Genomic DNA, 24,546 nt, shown 5'->3' with positions numbered 1-24,546 from the left:
AACACAAGTAAAATGATCTTTAGGAATCTATTAATGATAAAACTACATTTTAAGAATAAATTTATTGTAAAGTATATAGATGTGAACACTGTTTTCTGGGATATTTTTTGCTAATAGAATTAGAACTATTGGGTTGTCAGAAAAGTCATGATGCATTTCCGACAACCCAATATTATACACAAGATCACATCTCTCTTAGGAGTATAAAGTAATTCTGTACCGTCTTTTCAGATTATGAAAATATGTGATGTTCACATTTTCAGACCTTTGTAGAGGAACTAGTTTACTCATTTGTCTTTGAATGTGGCACAGGTGAATGACAAACATTGTTTTTGTTTTCCTTTAAGCCATCACATTTTTGTCTTTTCTTGAAAAATCTTAACCTTTTTAGGATTCTGTATCATAATCTGCCTGTGTATTTCCCCAATAATTAAAAAGATTCCAAATAAAATGATAAGATGTCAGGAAAATCTTAAAAAATCTCTGGAGGTAATAACTCATTATTTGCAGTTTCAAGTAGATATTAAATAATTTTTGTATATTTGATGAGAAAGACAGTTTTCTCTGTACATTATCCTTTCTTACTTTGTAAAATTTGCTAGATTTTTTTTTATCTTGCACTTTTAATCCTTTTGTGAGACAAAAACTTAAAAAAACTCCCTACAAATGTTGCACTGATTAAAACTTAGGTCTTTTAAAAACACCCCTTCAGGTACAACCAGGTAAGGTTTTTCAGTAAATGACATCAGGTCTGTTAACCTAGTACAAATAAAGATGCACAAAAAAATTCGTGATAATTTCATGAACTGTTTATGTGAGAAAATAGTTTTAGTAGCTCATCACTTTCTTGTACCAGCAGGTAGATAGAATAGCCTTTTGTTCTGATTGCTTAACATCTGAATTGGAACCTGAAGAAGGGAATTGATAAACTCTTAATAGTTGAGTTGAAGATAACAAGATGAATAGCAGAAGCTGGAAGTTAGTGCCTGGATCAACTGTTAGTGAGTGGATAATGACTAGAATAAATGATAAGCCCTTTACCATGTTTTTCACTCATGTGGAAATAATTGTGTTTTTCAGCCAGATAGCAGCAATGAAGAAAATTATTCTAGATGGGAGACTAAAGTAGATGAAGTGCTTACTTTGGGAGGAAAGACCAAACCCCTCATTCCAGAGATGTGTTTTATTTATAGTGAAGAAAATATAGAATATTCTCCACCTAATGCCTTCTTGGAAGAGGATGGAACAAGTCTGCTGATTTCCTGTGCAAAGTGCTGTGTGCAGGTTCATGCAAGTAAATGAATCTCTCATTCATCAGCGATTTTTCCGTACTTCCCATAGACTATTTCTCACCCTTTTGTAACCTGCCAAATCTAATGCATTGAACTGTTGACATTTTCAATGTTTAGTTCTTCCTTTCTCACTTTCCTTTAATGAAAGTATGAATAGGTATAACCATCCTTTTTTCTCCAGTTTTATGTAGGCAGTGGACAGCAGGTCTGCTTCTTTGTTTGAGGTATAGACATAGGGTCATTATGGTCTCCTTTTACATGCTGGTGTTTGACTTATTTTAAGATATAGTTTGCAAAATCTAAATTTTAATCTCTAATACTGATTCATGACTTTTTTTCTTTGTGGCTTTTAAAAAGATATGACTATTCCTTTGGTAATTTGAGGGAGTTATTCTTATTAAATTTAATCGTGAATTAAGTTTTTAGTCTTTATAAAAGAAGAGAGATCTCTTTTGCTTTCCAGGGGAGAATAGACATAACTATTGTTCTTCCTAAGGACTGAGATGACTAGGCGCCATACCTATTTAATTTGTATTTTTTACATAGTTGGAGAAGTGATAAATATACTTTTTATTGAACTGTCATGTAAATTCTCTAAAATCTGTTAAACACTGCAACATTATTTTAAAGGCTTTTATTTAATATTTCAGCTCTTACCAAAGCCAGTTTTATATTAACAACAGACTGATACATGGTCTGTTTCTGTTAAAGTGTAAACAGATGATGTTTTACCTTCTGTATTTATTTTTTATTGAGGTAACATCAGTTTACATCACTGTATATGATTTAGGGGACTAGATTCACATCTCTACATGGATGTATGTCAGCATACCACACTCTCCTCCAAATTACCCATAATCCTTCACCATAGTCCATTGGGCCCCATCTTCATATGTTCTGCAACCCCACCTTTCCTCTCTGGTAGCCTCAATTCTGCAGTCATATTTCCACGGTTGCTTTTTTCTTTTTCATTTAGTTTTGTCTATTCCTTAGTTTTGTCTCTCTATATTCCATATATGAGTGAAGTCATTCAGTATTTGTCTTTTTTCTTTTGATTTATTTTACTTAGCATAATACCCTCTAATTTTGTCTATGTTGTTGCACATGGCAGTATTTTGTCTTTTCTTAGAATGAGTAGTATTCCATTATGTATATATATTTATTTATTTTTTTATTTCATACTATCAGTTTCCCTAAGGGATTTGAACATTATCTGCTTATTTAATCATAGCAATCTCTTGAAGTTACATAAATTTGTAAAATAAATACATAAATATGCATTCACTCTATACTGTTGTGTGTATACAAGAGGTAAAGAATCATTTCTCAAAAAAATAGTTAATTAGGATTTAATCCTGACTTCTTAATGTACTAGCTATAATTAGGCATAATACCCCATAAAGGCATGCTTGAACTAAACATAATTATGGTCTTGGCTAAATATGAACTGTGATAGGATTTTCTTTGTGTAATTGCTTTTCTGTTACTTTTTTCTTTCCATGTCAAATGTAATAGAAATTTGTTTCTAAAAATTACTCTTTGAATCTCTCAAGTCCCTCTTATTTCAGTAAGTCTTAGTAACATATTTTTGGTACCATGTAATTGGTATGTATATTTGCATCACCAACCATGTTCTTTCATAGTTATTTTAAATTAGACATATATGGAATAGACAAGTTGAATTGAAGACATCCCTTCATCACTAACCATGAATCATGCATCCTTTGTCCTTATCACTACAATTAAAGCTAATTAAATATAATTTGAATTTAATATTAAATTGCATTAATTAAAAATTATGTCAAAATTTATTTATTGCATTATTTTAAAATTCCATAGTTAGCTTCATGAATTGCAACTTATTTTAAAATGTTTTGCAAAGTGAATGAGTGAATGAATTTAAAAATATGAACAAAGGACTAGATCTGAAATTTTAGGAATTTTATTATGGTGCATTTAAGAATTATCATCAGTAGCCTCTGTGATAACTAATGTGAGCATTAGTAACTATTAAGCCCTTCACTCTCATGTTTCCTGGGACTGATACCCTATTAAGTATGAAACATGAGAACAAAGTATATTTGAATCACCCTTGCTTATGTTTTATTCTAAACAGTGAGAATCAAAGTGGTATGATACGCAGTTTTTCTGTATTATTTATTCAGTGCTAAGATTTGAAACATTGTCAAAATGCAAAAGACCTAATTTATGAGTCCATGCTATCATTTTATAGGTTGCTATGGTATCCCCTCTCATGAGATATGTGATGGATGGCTATGTGCTCGGTGCAAAAGAAATGCATGGACAGCAGTAAGTGGTTAATTTATTTTATTATTTAGCACTTCTCATTCTATCCACTGTGGACACATTTAAACCAAGCGATAAGGTCATATTATACACATCTTTTTATGTGCAGTACCATACTTACCTGTATTTTTTGTCTTCCTCTTTCTAAATCATCCTATACAGTGGATACATTATCTAGTGTGGAACTATTAAATACATTTCTAGGTATCACTCTTCTACTCAGGAACCTAGAAAGAATGCCATTTTCTCAGGGGAGGTACAAAATACTGCTTTATTTTCTTGACCAGCCCTATTTTGCAATTCTTGAAAATAAGTATTCTAAATAACAGTCAAGATGACAGGTCTTTTCTGACCATTGAGAAACCATGCTCATATAGAACTTTTCTACTAACATGGCATCTTCTCCCACTTATTGAATTATACATTCATACTTAAATAAATTTCAGAGTATCGGCTGTGAATTTGAGACACAACTTTCAGTAACAAATAATTCCTGCTTCTTGGGGGACACAGATTCTTCTTTATCTGAATTGTTTCTTTGAAGACTCTGTTGAATCTTTAGTTTATATCTGAGTGTTGAATTCCATTCCATTAATTTTTTGTTACTTATGTGCTACTTTAATTTTTCTTAAAAACTCTTTTTCAAGAACATTCTTGAAAGTGAGAACCTGTCAGCTGTCAACACAATATCCCCTACTTTTGATCTCAGAGCAGATGCTCAACTTGATGATTTTAATTGTAGTAGTAACATTTGCTCTGTTCCTAAATGATCTCTAATGACTATGAATTAAATTTCCTTTATCAAAGTTAAAAACCTGAAGGACAATATGAAGAAAATGCCTTGCATGATGAAAATTTATGTCATAATTATGTATTTTAGGTCTCAGTGTTGAAATAGACGTATGGTGGCTATAAATTAATGGTTTCTTAAGGATGTCTTTCTGAGTGATTTTACTGCAGTCATTGACTTTCAGTAGTGAGATGAAAATGGGGGAAACTATGGATAATCTTTACAGTCCAAGTTATCTATTTGAGGTTAGAAGCAGTATCTCTGGAAGTCTTTTTTTCTGTGGGCCCAGAACATTCTGTGGTATTTCCTTTGGCATGAATGTGGAGTGTTATTAAAATAGCCAGTAAATCCTGCTTTAATGAATATGTTCAGCTTCTGTTTACTAAACATGTCCTATTCCTATTGTTTTAGCCAATTAAAAATTCCATAGTTTGCTTCATGAATTGCAACATATTTTAAAATGTTTTGCTAAATTAATTAATTAATAAATAAAATATGAGCAAAGGACTAGATCTGAAATGTTAGGAATTTTATTATTGTTAGAATCAATTTGACTGTTGATGTCCTCTCATTCACCCTGAAGTAGAGATTTAGAAATTAATGGTAGTCTAACAGTTCACAAACCCACAAAGAGTTCCATGTTCCATTTACAGTTATTTCTTGCCGCCTATTGTTCACAATCATTGAGCAGTCCTGTTCTCCAAAGTATCCTTATCCTTTGCATAGATCTAGGCTTTCCCCACTGATTCTAAAGGCTGTTTTTGATTGATTATGTTGTTTTCCTTTAGCAGGTCTTAAGAAAAACTTACTGATCATTTTTCTATTAATATTAATCCTTTGCATCCTGAGATAATATAGCATGCTGTTTGTGTTTTATTAGTGATAACATGTAAATCTCATTCAATTTATAAAAAAGGATATAATTTTATAATAATCTTTTTGACATAATTTATTTTCTAATTAGAAATAATCTGAAATCATTATGGGCCAATTAATTTTTTCTGATTTATCGATTTTGAGTGAAATTTATTTAATGAAGTTCTGTTCCCAACTCTCTTTCTTGTAAACTACCTGACAGCATTCATATATTGACTAACACCCTCATTTAGTGTGGCAGTGCAAGTTTGCACTATTTTTCACTAAACACAAGTATGAATTTTGGATTTTGAGATTGGAATAATTGAAATAATTGCAATGAAGTTATCCTTAGACTTGACCTCTTTAGGAATCAATTCACATTGTAAGTTCTATTTCAGAACTTTTTTTGAATGGAGGGTCTAAAAGAGCTAACAATCTAACAGTAGAGCTGAGGCCAGATTATATTTCATTGTTGCTTTGTACTTCATTAACTCTAATTCCTAATTATTTCCTTGGATTTATTTTCTTAAACATACTTGGTGAAGGTAAGACTTATAACTCCTCACTATTCAGACTACTTCAGTGGCATATTTGGCTTTGCTTAAATATTTTTATGCAAATTTGATTGTTCAGATTAATTCTGTTTCTTTTTATGAGTGCTTTGAAAATCTTTAGGATAAGAAAATATACTTTGTGTTACTTTTCATAAGGTATATGTGGGAATTGCATGTGGTGATTCTGTTTTTTAAAGATAACTTTAAAATATTTCTGTCAGTGGATGGATTAAGGAGACATAGTGTATCGGTATATATACATATACACAGAATGGAATATTATTCAGGCATAATAAAAAAGGGAATCCTGACATCTTCAATAACATGGATAATTCTTGAAGGCATTACATTGAGTAAAATAAATCAGATGGAGAAAGATAAATATAAATATTGTATACTCTCACTTACATGTAGAATCTAAACAAACCCCTTAACTCAGGAGCAGAGAGTAGATTGGTGGTTGCCAAGGCAGGGGAAGTAGAGGAAATAGTTGAAGGTGGTCAAAGGGTACAAATTTATAGTTATATAATGAATATATTATGCAGATGTAGTACACAGCATGATAATGATAGTTAACAATATTGTATTGTATACTTGAAAGTTGCTAAGAAAATAGATTTTAAAAGTTATTGTCACACACATAAACACACACAAAGGTAACTATGTTAAGTGAGAGGTATGTTAACATTAATTTGGTAGTATTTTTTCAATATATTACATGTATCAAATAAAATGATTTACCTTAAATTACACAATGTTACATGCCAGTTCTATTTCAGTAAAACCAGAAAAAAAGGAGACCATAATAATTGGTACATCATGGAGTTAAGTATCAGTAATTTATTATTTTGAAATAATATAAAAAAAAAACCTAAAGCCAAAACCAACAAGGGAATGAAGAGGAAGAACAGAATAAGGAATAGAATCACAAAAAAGCAAACAAAATGGCTAATATGGATGCCAATGTATCATATAAACTCTAAATATAAATGGACTAAACTCATCAATAAAAAAGACATGGAGTAGTAGCCTGGAATAAAAAAAAGAACCTAACCATTTGCTGTGTACAGGAAACACATATAACTACAAAAGGTAAACATAGATTGAAAGTAAAAGGTTGGAAAATAATCCTAGAAACAAATGGATCAAAAAAGAAAGCAGGAACAGCTCCACTTATATCAGATAAAATGGACTTCAAACTAAATTTAGTAAAAAGACAATAATGGTCACTACATTATGATAAGGTGACAATACAACAGGAAGACATAACACTCATCAACATATACTCACCTAAATGAAGGAGCACCAAAATATATCAGACTATTATTATTATCTCTGAAAGCAGACAGTAGAGAAAATACATATGTAGTAGAAGATTTCAACACACCACTCTAACCAATGGACAAATCAAAGAGACAAAAATTAAGTAAGGACACTAAAGGTCTAAATAGGGATCTAGACCTCATGGACTTAACAGACATCTATAGGAAACTGCACCCCAAAAAAATCTGAGTACACTTTTTTCAAGTGCACAGAGATCATCTCCAGGATTGATCACATACTAGAATACAAGACAAACAACAGATAAATTAAGATCAAAATCATACCAACTATCTTCTCTGACCATAAAGGCATCAAACTAGAAATAAACCATGGAAAGAATGCAAGGAATCCTCCTTCCTCATGCAGATTGAAACCCACACTATTGGAGTACCTTGGATCAATGAGGAAATCAAAGAAGAAATTAAAAAATACCTTGAGACGAATGACAGTGAGGACACAACTCTCCAGAATGTATGAGGCAGCAAAAGTAGTTATAAGAGGAAAACATATAGCAATACAGGCTCACATCAAGAACCAAGAAAGAACTCAAAGAGATACTCTAACCTTCCACCTTAAAGAAATGGAAAAAGAATAACAAAAAAATCCCAAAAGCCAGTACAAGAAAGGAAATGGGCTTATTATCATCTCTGAAAACAGACAGTACAGAAAATACAAATTTCAAAGCAGAAATAAATTAAATAGAAGTTAAAAAAAACCCTAAAGATCAATGACACCGAAAGATTTTTTTTTTTTTATAAATTTTATTGTTATATTCCCCATACAATTGCAGCCCCCCCCATTCTGACCCCAATCCCTCCCCTCCCGCCCCCCTAAAAGTGTCTCTGGTTCATAGTTTTTTGTTGATTTTGATTTTCACTTTCTTATATTCATTTCCTGGTCCCTTATTTAAGTTTTCTAGATTCCTGCTATGAGGTGAGACCATCCGGTATTTTTCTTTTTCTTTCTGGCTTATTTCGCTGAGCATGATCCCTTCCAGCGCCATCCATGTTGCTGCAAATTGCATGTGTTTATCTTTTTTGAATGCTGAGTAATATTCCATGGTATATATGTACCACATCCGAAAGATGTTTATTTGAAAAAATAAACAAAATAGACAAAACTCTAGCCAGGCTCATGAAGGAAAAACAGGAGAAAGCACAAATAAATAGGATCAGAAATGAAAGAAAAGAAATTACAACAGACACAGCAGAAATCAAAAGATTAATTAGAGATTACTGTGAATAGTTATATGCAAAAAAGCTCAACAATCTAGAAAAGATGGACAAATTCCTAGAACTACATAATCATCCAAAGCTAAAGAAGAAATAGAACACCTAAACAGACCAATTACAAGCAGAGAAATTGAATCAGTAATTCAAACCTCCCCCGAAAACAAAAGCCCGGGACCAGATGGTTTCACAAATGAATTCTACCAAATATTCAGAAAAGAACTATACTACACAAACTTTTTCAAAAAATTGAGAAGGATGGAATACTACCAAATACATTTTATGAAGCCAAAGTTACACTAATACCAAAACCAAACAAGGACAACACAAAAAATGGAAACTACAGGCCAGTCTCTCTAATGAACAGTGATGCAAAAATCCTTAATAAAATCCTAGCCAACAGAATCCAGCAATGCATCAAAAAGATAATTCACCATGACCAAGTGGGATTTATTCCTGGGGCACAAGGATGGTTCACCATCGAAAAATTAATATAATCTAACACACCAACAAAAAGAAAAATAAAAACCAGATCATCATATCAATAGATAATGAGAAAGCATTCGAAAAAGTTCAACATTTGTTTATGATGATGAGCCCTTGAAATTCTCGGATAGAAGAAACATACCTAAACATGATAAAAGCCATATGAGACAAACCCATAGCCAATATCATTCTAAACGGTGAAAAGCTATAAGCCTTTTCTTTAAGATCTGAAACAAAACAAGGATGTCCACTCTCACCACTGCTTTTTAAAGTATAATGGAAATCCTAGCCAGAGCAATAAGACAAGACAAAGACATGCAAGGAATCCAGATAGGAAAAGAGATAAAATGATCACTATTTGCAGACAACATGATAATATGCATAGAGAACCCTGAATATTCTATAGAAAAGCTAATTAAAAAAATCAGTTTAATAAACTAGCAGGATACAAAATCAACACACAAAAATCAGTAGCCATCCTATATGTAGTCAACCTGAAGAAGAAATCAAGAACCCATCCCTTTTATAATTGAAATAAAAAAAAAAAACACCTGGGAATAAACCTAACAAAAAAGGTGAAGGATTTATACAAAGAAAATTATAAAAGTTTGTTAAAAGAAAGAGAAGAAGACACAAAGAAATGGAAAGACATTCCTTGCTCATGGATTAGAAGAATTAACATTATCAAAATGGCCATCCTACTGATAGCAATTTACAGATTCAATGCTATTCCAATAACAATTGCAATGACATTCTTCAAAGAGGTAGAACAAATGATGAATTTCATATGGAACCACAAAAATCCTCAAATAACCAAAACTCTCCTGAGCAAAAAGAAGGAGAATGGAGGCATCACACTCCCAGACTTCAAACTATACTACTAAGCCATCATTATTAAAAGAATATTGTAATGGAACAAAAACAGACACACAGACCAATGGAATTGAATAGAAAACCCAGAAATAAATCCACGTATTTATGGACAATTTATCTTTGACAAGGGTGCAAAGAATATGCAATGGAACAAGAACAGTTTGTTCAATAAATGGTGCTGAGAAAACTGGACTGCTACCACACACCATACACAAAAACAACTCAAAATGGATAAAAGAATTGGACATAAGACCTAAAACCATAAAATATATAGAAGAAAATATAGGCAAAACACTATGTGACATATACACCTCGGTAACCTCTTTAAAGGCACATCCCCCAAAGCAAAGAAAGTGAAGGAAAAGATGAACAGCTTGGACTACATCAAATTGAAAATCTTCTAACAGCTAAAGAGACTTTAACCAAAACAATGAGACACCCTACTAATTGGGAAAAAAAATTTGCACACAATACTACTCATAAGGGTCTGAGCACAAAGATCTACAAAGAGCTGACACAACAAAGACCATCCATTCAAAAAATGGGCAGAAGAGCTAAAGACTTTTTTCCAAAGAGGAAATTCAAATAGCCAACAGGTATATGAAAAAAATGTTCAACATCACCTGTAATCAGGGAAATGCAAATCAAAATCACAATGAAATACCACCTTACACCAGTGAGAATGGCACATATTTAAAAAACAGGAAATAACAAATGTTGGGGAGGATGTGGAGAAAAAGGAACTCTGCTACATTGCTGGTGGGAATGTAAACCGATCCAACCACTATGGAAAGCTGTGTGGAGGTTCCTCAAACTACTAACACTGGAACTTCCCTATGACCCAGCAATTCTACTCCTAGGAATATAAGCAAAGGACACAAAAACATTAATTAAAAAGGATGTCTGCACCCCTATGTCAATGCAGCACTATTTATAATAGGTAAGACTTGAGAACAATCCAAATGCCCAAAATAGATGACTGGATCAAGAAGATGTGGTGTATGTACACAATGGAATACTGTTCAGCAATTCAAGAAGATAAACACATGCCATTTGCAGCATCGTGAATAGAGCTGGAAGGGATTATGCTCAGTGAAATAAGCCAGAAGGAAGAAGAAAAATATCAGATGGTTTCACTTATAGGAGGAATGTAGGGGAACCAAATATGGGATCAGGAAAAAAAATAATTATAATAAGTTAAAAAATATAATATAACAAGCAACCATAAATCAGAGACATTCTGCAGTTGAGGGGGAGAGAGAGAAATCAAAACAGGGTTGGGGGAGAACGTGTTCTTATACAAGGGACTAAGGTGAGGTGCATGGGTGAATTGGTAGTGGGAATTTTGCAGGGACTACACCTGAGAGGAGAAAGCATGCATTGTACAAAAGGGGAGAATGATGTAAAATATATGTATAATAAAATTAAATTAAAAAAATATTTTGCAAGCAAGACAGTTTGGAGGGTTATTTCATGCAAATCCAAGCTATAAATAAATTAGTAAATTCATCTGTCAGTAGGTGATTTTGTCACCTTGAACCTGGGCAAGGTAACTGCTGAATGCAAGGCTGGAATTAGTACTCAGAGGCCAGCTGTCTTTTTATTTAGTATTTCTATATAGCAGGCATCACTCTGGACCAAGTGTCCTTGGTAGTTTATATGTAACTAGAAGACAGAACATTGTGCCATTTATCTCTGTAATATCCTTAATACATGATATAATGTTGGATCATTTCTGAACTAGTAAACATAAGATAGGAAGGTTAATACGGGCTCAACCTTTATCTATCATCTTCAGTGCTCTCACTATTTCCAAAGCTTTGGGTTAGTCCTTAACTGTGTTTAATTTTGCTACCATTTCTTTACATTGCCCATATATGTCAATTAAAATAAGACACAAGAAACTTTTGCCCGATTAAACACCTGTATTGGAGGAAGAGATTAGTTTCACATTTTATATTATACTCTAACTTGGATTCTAGGATGCTGGCTCTGTGTCTGAATTCAAATGAAATGAAACAAAGAACCCCACAATTCCTGTCGATCCTGAGATACAGTTTAGAACCGTGATTCTAATTAAATATCTTTGCTTTGTGCCTTTTTTTCCTATCGCACTACTGTTCAGATAAATGGACACAGCTATCTGAAAGTTATGTTTAAGTTTATGGCTTATAATCCAGCTTCACTAGATTGTTTCCAGTTTTATTTGTTCTTTAATTTTTGTGACTATATATAAAAATCATTTTGGAGCAGTTTTTACTCCTTTATTATAGTATCACTGTAGAGCACATTCCAGTCATACCAAGTTCTGTTTTTAGGTATAGAAAGTCAATATCCTGATTCTAATTTGTGTTTCTTGCCATTTTGATTCTTAATGTGAATCTAATCTGTTTGAAATAAATTACTAAAGCTTGTGTCTCACTTATCAGTTTCCAATATTCCAGTGACTACAGGTCACTACTAAATAAATATATAATGCTAATATTTTCATTGTAAATACAGAATTTGTGTTGCTTTCTTTTAGGTTTAGTTCCCACTACTTTTTTTTTTTTATCCCTACATTACAAAACAGGTTTTTGAGTCTGGGTTTTTCTGTGAGATTCCTGATATATAGGATTAGGGCTACACCTCAAATTATGAAGGAGAGAATGAGCTGGTAACTGAAATATTTTATTCAAAAAAATTAATAATCCACATGCTTTTATTTTGTAGAGTGTTACGTGATAGTATGCTAGTAAATCATAGGAGGATTTTTACAGCATCTTGTGAATTCATAATATGGAATTCTAAAGTAACTAAAATACAGCAGGTTAAATAGCTTAAAGGAACATGAACAAGATTTTCTTTTTTTAAAAAATTTGGATAGCTAGGAGCTGTGAGGTGTTATTTGCGTGCCATAAATGGGAATGAAAGCAGCTTGTATTGGTGACTTAACATCGTAGAAAGTCACTCACATTTATGATTTTGACAAATTGTTAGTTGCCTATCTTCTCCAAGCATGTGTTGCAGTTTTTCATTTTCAGGTTGAAAAATTCCAAATAAAGTATCACTTGTATTATGTCTTGCCAGGGAACTTTTCTATTATCTTAAATATTTGGTGGAGTGGGAGAAGGCAGGCAGTATAGATTCAGTATTTCACACCTATAATCTAAACAAAATCTAAATTAAAGGAAGATATAAAAGCAACATAATAATAAATTTCTATGACAGATGTATATTAAGGTTTCACTTGTCCCTAAAATCCCTTGAAACTGTGCTACTTTGTATTTCCATTTTGCTTTAATTATTTTTTCTTAAGAATTGGGAACCTTCAAGAAAACTAAATTTGTGTATGCACTTTTTAACCTAATCAGAGGTGATGAGTAACAGAAAAGCTTAGGATTGTCAAGGGATGCTGGTAATTATTTCCCACCTCAGTGCTGTGTTGTTTTTTTTTTTAAAGATTTATTTATTTTTTTAATACAAGAGCTGGGGTACAGGCCAGAGGTGCGGGAGGGTGAGAGGATTCACCAGAGACAGAGCAGGGAGCAGAACAGGCAGACAACTGAAATACACTGCTGAGGGGAGCAGTGGGCGTGGCAGGAGAGGTCTGCCACGCCACAGAGGCCATGCACAGCCTCACAGCACTGCGCCGTTGGGGAGGCTCCTCAGTGCTGTTTTTATGAGCCAAAGCAAACTTTCATTTGTTTTTAAAAAGTAATCTTAAGGCTATACCATAACTCTATCTTACCTGCTGTTTAGGAATGCATGCCAATATGCATTATCCTTTAAATTCCTTTTTATTTCAGTGTATCACTTTACGTTTAATTCAGAATTTGTTTGAATACTTTCATTGAAAGCAGTGCAGCATGAAAAAGGTTGTAGATTATATTCTTCGATGCATATTGCTGTGCTATGAAAAAATAGATTTTGTAATGAAAAATTTCAAAAGGTGCTGCAGAATTTTTTTCTGTTTAATAAAATGCATGAACTAGATAATTGCACAGATTTATTTTCTATTAAAAATATTTATCGTACTCTGTAGAATGAAGTTGTATTGTATATATTTAACGAATGGCAATATTCAGGTTTTTCTTTCCCAAAATGGTTTTAAGAAATCAGAACCGAAGCATGAATAGGTTTTCACCTTTACCTTACATTTAATCACTGCACCCTTTATTTTGCTTTTTTTTTTTAAAGTGGAGTAACAATTAGGTATGAGCAAGATAAATATATATATATAGAGAGATGGTCATTTGGAATTGGCATTTACTTATTATAAAAAGTAGAATATGCAGTTTCCATGATTAGGAAGAGATATGTTGATATCTGTCTTATCTGTTGGTCTGTTTTGGTTGTAAATACATGGCATCTAAAGACTGATTATTTTTACTACTCATGCTCTCTAGAGATGCACATAGCTATTTCTGAAAGAAAGTGAAATCCTTTCTCTGCGTAAGTTATTATCACAAAGTTAAATTTGAGACATACCAGAGCTAGTAGTGGTCTTTACAACCCTACTTCCCACTCTGCCCCTCACAGTGTTGCTCAAGTTTTTGGGCTAAAGAAATGTCACTTGTTGGAATATATTTATTTGAACTCCTGATCTTTAGAGTTTATCTCAGCTCTTAAGTCTCAGGTACAAACGATCAACTCTTGGAAGTGGTAACCCTTAAAACCCACCCTTGAAGGCTGAACATAGACCTTCAGCTGCTAGCCCTGTAACTGGGAACTGAAGCCACTTAACCCTTGTAACTTTCTGGATACTCTGCCTAATAATTGCTGTGTGGAGGAGGTGATCTCTTAGGTAAGAGTCTTTGGTTCCCACACTGCTTTAAACCTGGGTCCTATAAATGGAAGTACATCTGATAGGGAGCAACCCTATCTCCATGTCTTTGAATCTGAAACTAGTGTTTTTCTCCTCTCTAAAGTAGGAGTTCTCATAGGATGGAGATTATTAAAGAAACTATGTGGTTTAAGATTATATTACCTTATCCATAACACAACCTTTATCCCTCTGTCAAATTCTTCAAATAAGTATAGTAGTATTCTAATAGGTATCAGAAATTCCAATTATTTGGCTTTTGGAAGTCTTCTGATCTAGAAAAAGCAAAGCAAATACTAACAAAGTATTCTTTATCATTCTGTCTCAGAAATCTCATCTTAAAGATAATGAACCAGGGATTTGAGAGAGTAGGTACTTTGCTCAAGATGACCCCACTTTATGGTAAGAGACCCTGAATTCCTGACAGTATTCAGATTTCCAGCCCAGACTTTTAACCCCCTCAGGACTTGTTTTTACTTTTTAATTTTTTAAAATAATTTTGCTAGTGTTTTTATTAACTTAGTTGAGTTTTGACAGTATAGATTTCCCCCCCCTCAGGTGTAATCACCACAGCACTCGCACCACCAAGCAACCATAGTCCATTGTTTTTTCCCCTATTCTAACCTCCCCACCCACTCTGAAAGCTGAAGATCAATGGTCAGCCTTCAGCGGTGGGTTTTAAAGTTTGTCGTTTTGTCCACGTTACTTGTTTTTAGAGTGGGGAGAAGGCTGAACACTTCACCACATTCTGAACAATGTGTTTGAATGGTTATTGTTCATATTCATTGAAAATAAAGTGAGTGCTACTAGTGAAATTGTTTTTTACTTAATATAGAATAATTAACATTATTGGGTGTTTGAAAACAGCAGTTTCTTTACCCTTTTGTATTTACTCTAATTTCTGCCCAGAGAACTTTTCCCAGAACTGGATAATCTCCTGAATCCAATTTCCCAACTGACAACAGAGTTGACATTTTTCTTTTCCGAAGAGCTTTGAAGTGGCTTTGTAGATCAGAGCCATTGATTTTTAGATCAGAATGGCTTATGGCCTTGAGAGGTCATGGTAGCACTGCTGCGTCCTGTGATGTATTTTAGGCTGTTTTGGTGTTGTTTTTTATAAACCCCATGAGAGATATATTCAAGACCAGGTGATGTGAGACTGTCAGCCTGGAAGACTAATTTTGATCTTCACACATAGTAAAACTAGTAGGGAAAAAAAAGGCCCGATTCCTTATAAAGACAAGTGTTCACAAGTAAGTCATGGCCAATTGTAGTCAAGTGGTTGCCTGTACTATTGCTCCTCTCCATTGAAGTGTCCCTGTAAGCCAAGATCCAGAGCCACACTCTCCCACTTGAGATAATAGATGCATTTGGGTTCAAAACTACATCTTGCCTCCTGAGGAGGTAGATTATTTTAAACAGCTGCCAACTTAAATTTTGGCTCATGAAGGTCAGGGTGGTAATAATTATTTTACTTCAGCCAAACAGAACAATACATTTGGGGATATCAGTTATCCTTACAGCAGAGCTGTGATGTGGAAGCTTCTTAAAGGGAACTGCTTACAGGCTCAAAAGTCACAAATCATCTTTTTTCTGTTCTTCTCCCTTTTGCTCAATAAACATCATTCTTTCCCCACCCCCACACCATTTGGTAATAAGGGAGAGAAAAAAAGAAGTTCATATAGCTTATTGTAAGTGGAAGTATATTCATAAATAGCTTCTTGATTGAGAGTAAATGCCTCATTAATCTTAAGTGCTTCAACCAGAGAGCAGAAGTAAAGTCAGGAAGAATAATGACTGACATTATGGGGAGCATATCACACTGCACTACACACTAGGATGTGAATGCCTGGAGGTCACTAGGCTACAGGGCACATCTCCTTAGCAGTGAGAAAGTGATTCCTCAGAAAAGTGAAAGGGGAAAAAATGCCATGCAGAGATTTTTCTTCAATGGCAAAAATGAGTCTAGTATCAGAATGAAGAAATCATGTACTTTGTTATTTGTTATAGATGGTCATGCTGAGATGAAAGAATTAACTAGCTGGATTTTTATTTGAAAGACAAATGTTTAATCTTAATAAAGTAGAATGTATGTTCAACTTGAAGTACTTTGCTCAGGGTCTTTGGAAATATATAAAGTAAGTTTCATGTAGATTATCTCTGACTAGTTTTAAATTGTAGAGCACTTCTTGCCACTCAGCATAGGTCTGTCTGGCTGCCCTGCAACTAAACACGTTCTCCGCATATCTCATATTAATTTCTATGCCAGTGTAAGCAATGCCCTTCAAAAAATAAATCCAGGAAAAAGCTTTTTTTTTTTTAAATAAAAACAGAGTATGATTTTCTGTTCAGTTCTCTTCTTTTTATAGAAGTGGTTGTATGATAGTTAAAATAATTGTCTACAGGGCACATCTCCTTAGCAATGAGAAAGAGATTCCTAGGAAGAGGGAAAGGAGAAAATGCAGATGCTCTCCCCACCCCTAAATATTCATGTGCTAATCCTTGTGAGTATTTTGTGTTACAGAAAAGGGGAATTATAGTAGCAGATGTACTTAAAGTTGCTAATCAGCTGACCACATGATGAGAAAATTAATTCGGTTGTCTGGATGCACCCAGTGCAATCATATTGTTTCTTACATGTTGAAAAGGAAGGCTGAATTTGGAGGTGGCTTAAAAAATGGGAGCAAACAAAGTAATGAATTCCTCAGAACCTCCAGAATCAACCCTGCTGACACTTGAATTTAGGCCCGTGAGATCTGTTTTGGACTTCTGACCTAAACTATATAGGTATGTGTTTTAAACCATTAAGTTTAAGGTAATTTAGTATTGCAGTAGTAGAGGACTAATGTGGCATTCAACAGAAAACCAACTTTTTGTAGGGTCACTAATTTTCATTCTTAAATGTTCAGCATCCCACTAGGTCTGTTGCATTTCCAGGGTCATCTCTTAATTTTTAGCCATGAATTTCAGTTCCTGGACTCAAGTAATCTTTAACCTCACTGTGACATAGGATTCAATAATGCTCCTTGCCTGTGCATCTCCCCACCATCCTTGTCCTTAACTTCTCTTGCACATACCCTCAGCTCCCTTACTGCTTTGTTGTTATTCTCTCTTGGTGTAATTCAACCTTGGTATAAGCACTGACTATCTACTGAGCACCTGTACCCTTGTAGCTGCAGGGGATTTGCAGAAACACCCAATACACAGATTGTTCTTGCTTTCAATTTGTAACCTTAAGTGGGTCTTCAGTGATGCAAGTTATTCACACTGCTTTCTTACTATCCATTCATTCCCACCACTCTTCTAGTTGACTCTTTTTCTCTTGAAACCTCACCCTTTTACCTCCTCTTCACTCACCTTATGAACTCACTTATATTTCACTGAGAAATGGGAAGCCATCAGCAGAGATCTGCTTCCGTCATGTCTATGTCTCTGCTCCTGCTCAAAGCCATCGTCTGTCTTCTACACAGAAGACATGGCCCAGTAATTCACCCTTCTTTCTTCTACATCATCAGTATTTTTCTTTTTTAGACAATTATTATTATCCACACAAGCTATTTATTCTGTTTTGAAATAAACTAAAAAACTAATTAAAAAAACTGTCTCTTGGTCTTTATATTGAGCCAGCTCCTATCCTGTTCCCCCTGCTCCACTCTATATGTAGACTTCTACAAAGACTTACATTATCTACTCTTTCCAGCTCTTCTCCCCCATTTCTTACTTATGATTATTTCTAGTCCAACTTTGCCCCATATTTCTTAGGAACTTTGTTCTCACCAGCACCATTTGTTGATTACTTCATTGTCTCCTTTTTGAAGTGCTGTCTTCACTTGGCTTCACTAGGTCAAATCCCCTTGTTTTTCCTCTTCCTTTACTAGACACTTCTTTTCACACACACCCCCATCTTCACCACTTCCAGCAGGATCTTCACTACACTAACCCATTTGTTATTTTTATCCCATGTCATCAGTTTGATAGTTTTAAATGGCAGCTAGTCATTTGATGGGTTGTGCATTTCTATGTCCAGTTCAGCCTTCAGTGCAAAGCCTTTAGATGACCCTCTTCAGCAGTACATCCCCTTGCATGTCCAGTAGATATCTCAAATTCATCCTGTCTGCTCTTAAAGTGAATGTAGAATCCTGGCACGTTTGGATATGTCAGCTAAAAGGAGAGCATCTTAATGAGGCAGCTTAAATATGTTGGTCTGCTGATATTACCAGTCTAATCTACTCATGACCTCTTTCTTATATTAGGACAGTAAACCTGCTAAATTCTCTTACCACTTCTACCTGTGGATCTCTGCTGTTAGAACAACAATTGGAGTGATTTCATTAAAATGTGTATCAGATTATGTCCTTCCTGTGCTGAAACCTTCCAATAGCATTCCATAATAAAACCCTTTTCATGACCTATGAAAACATGTCAGACATTCATCTTACTTTCTTAGCACTTTTCCTATTAGAAAATTCCCATTAGCTTTAATGTTCTCTACTATCTATATAAATCCACCCATTTAGTGATTTAGTATGTTTCCTGCCTCAGCCAGAGTGTAAGTTCCCTGAGGGCAGGGTCTTTGTTTTTCACTGTTGTTGCCTTGTCTAGTACACAAAACAGTGATTTTTTTTTTTAAAGATGTATTTATTCATGCATACAAGAACCAGGGTACAGACCAAATGTATGGCAGGGTGAGAGATTCACCAGAGACAGAGCGGGGAACAGAAAGGCAGACTGACTGAAATACACTGCTGAGGGAAACAGCGGGCACGACAGGAGAGGTCTGCTGCGCCATGTTGGAATCTCGGTAGCAGGGCCGGAATCGAACCTGTGCTGCAGAGGCTGTGGACAGCTTTGCAGCACTGTGCTCAACCGCCTGCACCACCAGGGGAGGCCTCACAGCATGGTGATTAACCAATGTTTATTGAATGAATGTCTGTTTTCACTTATAAAACAAAATTAGGTATGGATATATAAACTAAGGTTCTCGTTGGCATAAAACTTTGTTGGAGCTAGAGGAATCTCAATTTAGAAGGTAATTGCTAGAATCCTGTTATTCAGTTTCCAAAGCACTCAGAATTCATGCCAGCCCTGTCCTTGTGTGAGATTCTGTCCTCTGTCCAACACTGATGAATGAGCCACATCTCTGAAATGTTTCTTCCATGTTTTGTTTATCAGCACTTTTGCAAGCTCGTTTTCTGTTAATGTGATTAATTACTCTTTGTTTTCCCCACTCAGTCCTATTTTAACAGTTTTGCATTTCTGTTATGAATATGTCAGATAAATAAGGGTGTGGGTTGCTACTTCAATCATGTAATTTTTCTATAGCACTGAAAATTGATTATAGTGGCACGTATGGATATGTCAGCTAAAATGAGAGCATCTTACTAGGCAGCTTGTGTGTGTTGGTATTGGCATTTCTTTAACTGATGTCTTGTAAAGGAGCATTTGGAACATGATTACCCTTGACTACAAATAATGAACAACTGTGATTGCCATATTCTAACAATGTCCTTCTTACTATTGTTGTTAATGTTGTGTCAGCATTTTTGTTATGAACACACTTTTTCTGGTTTAATAACTGAGCCGTAAAGAAACCATTTCATGTTGTAAATTGGTATACTAGCTGTTCATCTCAGTGGTGATTTTATGTAGTACCAAATTTTTAAAATACTTGGTATTGCTAAAAGTGGATTTTGTGAATGGTATCAGGTGAGAGAAAGAGACCTGAATAGGAAAGGTACAATGTTTAGAATATGATCTGAATTTATACTTTTTCATTTAGCTTTTAGCTGCCTTGAGGGGAGGAAAATACAACAGAATGGCTCTTTTTTAATGCTGTGCTTAGGAGACAGGAATAACAGCTGCCTTATAGAGCAATCACGTTGTAACAGGCATTTCAATGTATTTTTTTGTTTTGTTTTAGGAACCATTGGCTGACTAGCAGTATATTTAAATCTTTATAATCGTGAGTCATTTTAAATGGGTGTTATTGCTCTTGAAAAAGGCGTGCTCATTAAACATGAAATAAAACAAGCCTGGCAGTGAATACTGACTGTCGAATTTATTTATTTTGTTCTGCAAGGTTGAACAGTTTTGGTATCTCCATAGATTAGAGTGGGAAGACATTATAGTATACTGACAGACTAAAGGAAATCATAGGTCCACTTTTAAAGTTTTCACCTACGTGAAAATAGAAATAATTAAATATCCAATTTTAAATGACACATATTAATTGGAAAAGGTCTGATTTCTTCGGAAAGTCTCCTCTTCCCAACATTCACAAATTCTCTAATCTCTCTTTTTTAAACAAAAAACTACTATACTAGGTCGTTTCTACCCACTAATATATCTTGCTATTCTTGGGGTACCTTCATGGTAGCATGTTTGTCTAATATGCCTTAAAGTTTTCACTTAATATGACATTGTATAATTCTTATTAACACAGTAATTATGGATTTATCTTGTTTTTCACTAGTATTTTAAATTCCAGTCTTGAATCTATTCCTTTAGAAAATAATACATTACAAATAAGATGTAAGTACCTTATAACTCTAATTCCTTCCAGAGGTCACTCTTTTCTTTATGTAAACAGAAATGAAACAACAATAATAGTATATTCCTTCTCTGCTTATCAAGGTATGAATCCATGAAGTTGAATTGTCATAATTTATGTGCATTTAAAATTTTGATTAATAATGCCAAATTCCTTGCCAAATCTTCATATCAACTCACGTACCCCAAAACTATACTTTCTGATTTAGAAATCTGAAGTTATATCTTGTTATTTCACTTTTCATTTCTTTCATTCTCTTTTATAGTTTTATTTTGTTTGGTTTTTAAAGATTTGTTTTATTTATACAAGAGCCAGGGTACATGCCAGATGTGTGGGAAGGTGAGAGGATTCATCAGAGACAGAGCGGGGAACAGAACAGGCAGACTGACGAAATACACTGCTGAGGGGAGCAGCAGGCAAGACAGGAGAGGTCTGCTCGCCATGTGGGTTGCTCCAAGGCCGGCGGGGATCGAACTGGCACTGCAGAGGCTGTGGACAGCTTCACAGCGCTGTGCTTCACAGCACTGTGCTCAACCACCTGCACCATCAGGGGGGCCCTATAGTTTTATTTTGTTTTTGAGTTTATGTCTATAAACCTGTTGGAATTTATTTTTATGAATCAGAGCTTCTCTTTTTCTTTCTTCGTCTTTCTCCAATCACTTGAATTCTTATTGACTGGTTTGTGATATTAATTTTTGCTTATTTATTCTAATTCTCCAGCTAATAGTGACATGCTAGTTGATATATCCTATGAGTTTTTAATTTCAATATTTTTGGTTGTAGAATTTCTATTTCATTGTTGTTCTAACAATCTGATTTTTCATTTATTTATACTACCTTATATTATTTGTGCCCACATTTAATCTTTAAATCATATTAAGGAGCCTCCTTGGTGGCACAAGGGTTAAAGGTCTCAGCACTATGAAGCTATCACCAGCCACTGTGACATCAGTTTGGTCTCTGGCCAGGTAGCTGATCCACATGGCTCAGCAGACCTCTCCTGTCTTGCCCCCCTCTCCCCTCAGCAGTATATTTCAGTGGCTCCACCAGTCCTGCTCCCAGTCTGTCTCTGGTGAATCCTCTCACCCCCTGCACCTCTGGCCTACACACCCAGTTCTTGTATGTGTAAATAAATAAGAAATCAATCTTTAAATCATATTAAAATGTTTATATCTTGTTTCTGAGATTGCTGTATATTTAATTCTACCTGCTGTTTTTTTAATTAATTAATTTATATTTTACATCATTGTTCATATTTAAGCAATGTTTGCTTCCCCCCTCCCCTCAGGTGTAGTCCCCATGAAATTTCCTCCACCATTTCACCTCCACCATTTCACCCATGCACCATCACCACAGTCCCCTGCATATCCCTCTCCCTCTCCCTCCCCCTTCCCTGCAGAATGTCTTTGGTTTATAATTGCCCAGGTTTTTTTTCCTTTTGTTTTATATTATTGTTATTTTTGCCCCTTGATGTCTTACTTGGTTCCCCTATATTCCTCATATAAGTGAAACCATTCAAAAATTTTCTTTTTCCTTCTGACTTAATTCCCTGAACATAATTACTTCCAGCTCCATCCATTTTGCTGCAAATGGCATTAGTTTATCTTTTTTGATTGCTCTGTAGTATTCCGTTGTGTATATATACCGTATCTTCTTGATCCAGTCATCTGATTTTGGGCATTTGGGTTGTTTCCAGGTTTTACCTATTATAAAGAGTGCTGCAATAAACATAGGGGTTACTCTCTGCTTTTTGTGCGCATGGAAACTTATTTTCTTGTATGTGTTTTGTGTTTGATTGTGAGCTTATATTCCTTAGAACTTAAAATTTGTGAATTTTTTGAGGTGTTTGTTGTAGGTTGCTGAAAATTATAATTTTAATTTTTTAATTACTGCAATTCACCTTCTACAAATATTCATTCATAGTATATGAACCTTCCTACAGTACAATTTCATAAATCCCTTCTTGCCTTTGTGTTTTTGTGTTAAATTTTATTTCTATATACACTTTACTCCACAATATTTTTTTTTTGTTTTTAAACAATCTGGTTTTTTAAATCAAGGTGTAGTCTGTTTCTCTCTTGTGTTTGAGTGCGTCTTGAAAAGTTAAAAAATATTGTATTTACTCACCTTTTTGATGGTCTTCATTCTACTGTGCTGGTATATTCGTGGTTTAGTCTGGTGTCACTTTTCCTTCATTCTAAAGAATTTTTTTTTTTTAATTTGTTGTAGTGTTGATTTCCTAGAGACAAATTCTCTTGAATTTTTCTCTCTATAAGGCTTTTAAAATTTTATCTTCATTATAGAAGTATATTTTCCTTGGAAATAAAATATTAGGTTGCTAATTTTTCTCTATTTTTAAAGATTTATTTATTTATTTACTTACTTATTTATACATATATACATACAAGCATTGGGTACAATCAGAAGCATGGGACTGTGAGAGAATTCACCAGAGCCAGAGCAGGGAACAGAACAGGCAGATGGACCAAAATACACTGCTGAGGGGAGCAGCGGGCGCCAGGAGAGGTCTACGGGCCATGTGAGACCCTCGCTGGTGGCTGGGGATCGAACTAGCGCTGCAGAGGATGTGGGCAGCTTCGCAGCCCAGCGCTCAACTGCTGCGCCACCAGGGGAGGCCCTAGGTTGCTAATTTTTTAATTTGTATTTTATAGGTATTGTTCTTTTGCTTTTGCTTCCATTTTTTCAAGTTAGAGTTCATGTGTAATTAATGTGGTTTATGGCATATGTCTTTTTTCCCTGTGCTTTTCAAATATGTTCTTTATATTTGGTTTTCAGAAATTTGACTGCTATGCATTTAAATTTGTGTTCTTATTTTAATTTCTTAGGATTCACAGGTATCCTGGATCTATGGGTTGATGTCTTTTAAATGTTTTGAAACATTTTCTGCCGTTTCCAAATACTTCTTCTCACCATTCTCTTCTTTCCGCTAGGACTCCAATTACACATAGATTGAATAGTTTGTTATTTTCCTTTAGATCTCTGTTCATTCTTATAACACCCTTTTTTCCCTATTTCTTGTTAATGTCTTTAAAGTTACGGAACTTTTACCCTGCCAATTTCAGTGTGCTTTGAAATCTGTTTAGTAAATTTACCATTTCTGATCTTATATATTTTCATTTTACCTTTTTCTTTTAAAGATTTGTTTATTTATGCATACAAGAACTGGGGTGTAGGCCAGAGGTGCCAGATGATGGTGGTAGCGAGAGGATTCACCAGAAACAGTGGGAAGCAGAACAGGCAAATCTACTGAAATACACTGCTGAGTGGAGCAGTGGGCAATACAGGAGAGGTCTGCTGAGCCATGTGGGTCAGCTAGCTGACCAGGCATGGAAATTGTGCTGCTGTGGCTGGAGATATCTTGATAGCACTGTCTTTAACTCCTGCACTATCAGGGAGGCCCTCATTTTACCTTTTGTTTTGCTAAATAGTTTCCATAACTTTGCTGAGATTTTTCTGTAC

At 34.6% G+C, this 24,546-nt stretch overlaps 1 protein-coding gene across 1 annotated transcript in view; it reads left to right on the top strand.

Annotated features, from left to right (window-relative positions):
- Positions 1-24,546, top strand: part of KDM4C (lysine demethylase 4C) — a gene marked incomplete at its 5' end in the record, with an annotated part of 315,802 nt that overhangs the window by 178,392 nt on the left and 112,864 nt on the right. The window contains 2 exons of the mRNA XM_084237773.1: positions 1,081-1,294; positions 3,526-3,602. Coding sequence (XP_084093899.1) covers positions 1,081-1,294; positions 3,526-3,602 — 291 coding nt within the window. The remainder of the gene's footprint in view (positions 1-1,080; positions 1,295-3,525; positions 3,603-24,546) is intronic.

The sequence above is a fragment of the Talpa europaea genome (genome assembly GCF_964194135.1).
Source record: "Talpa europaea genome assembly, chromosome: 7".
Lineage (NCBI taxonomy): Eukaryota > Metazoa > Chordata > Mammalia > Eulipotyphla > Talpidae > Talpa > Talpa europaea.
This window is presented reverse-complemented; position numbering and strand designations above follow the sequence as displayed.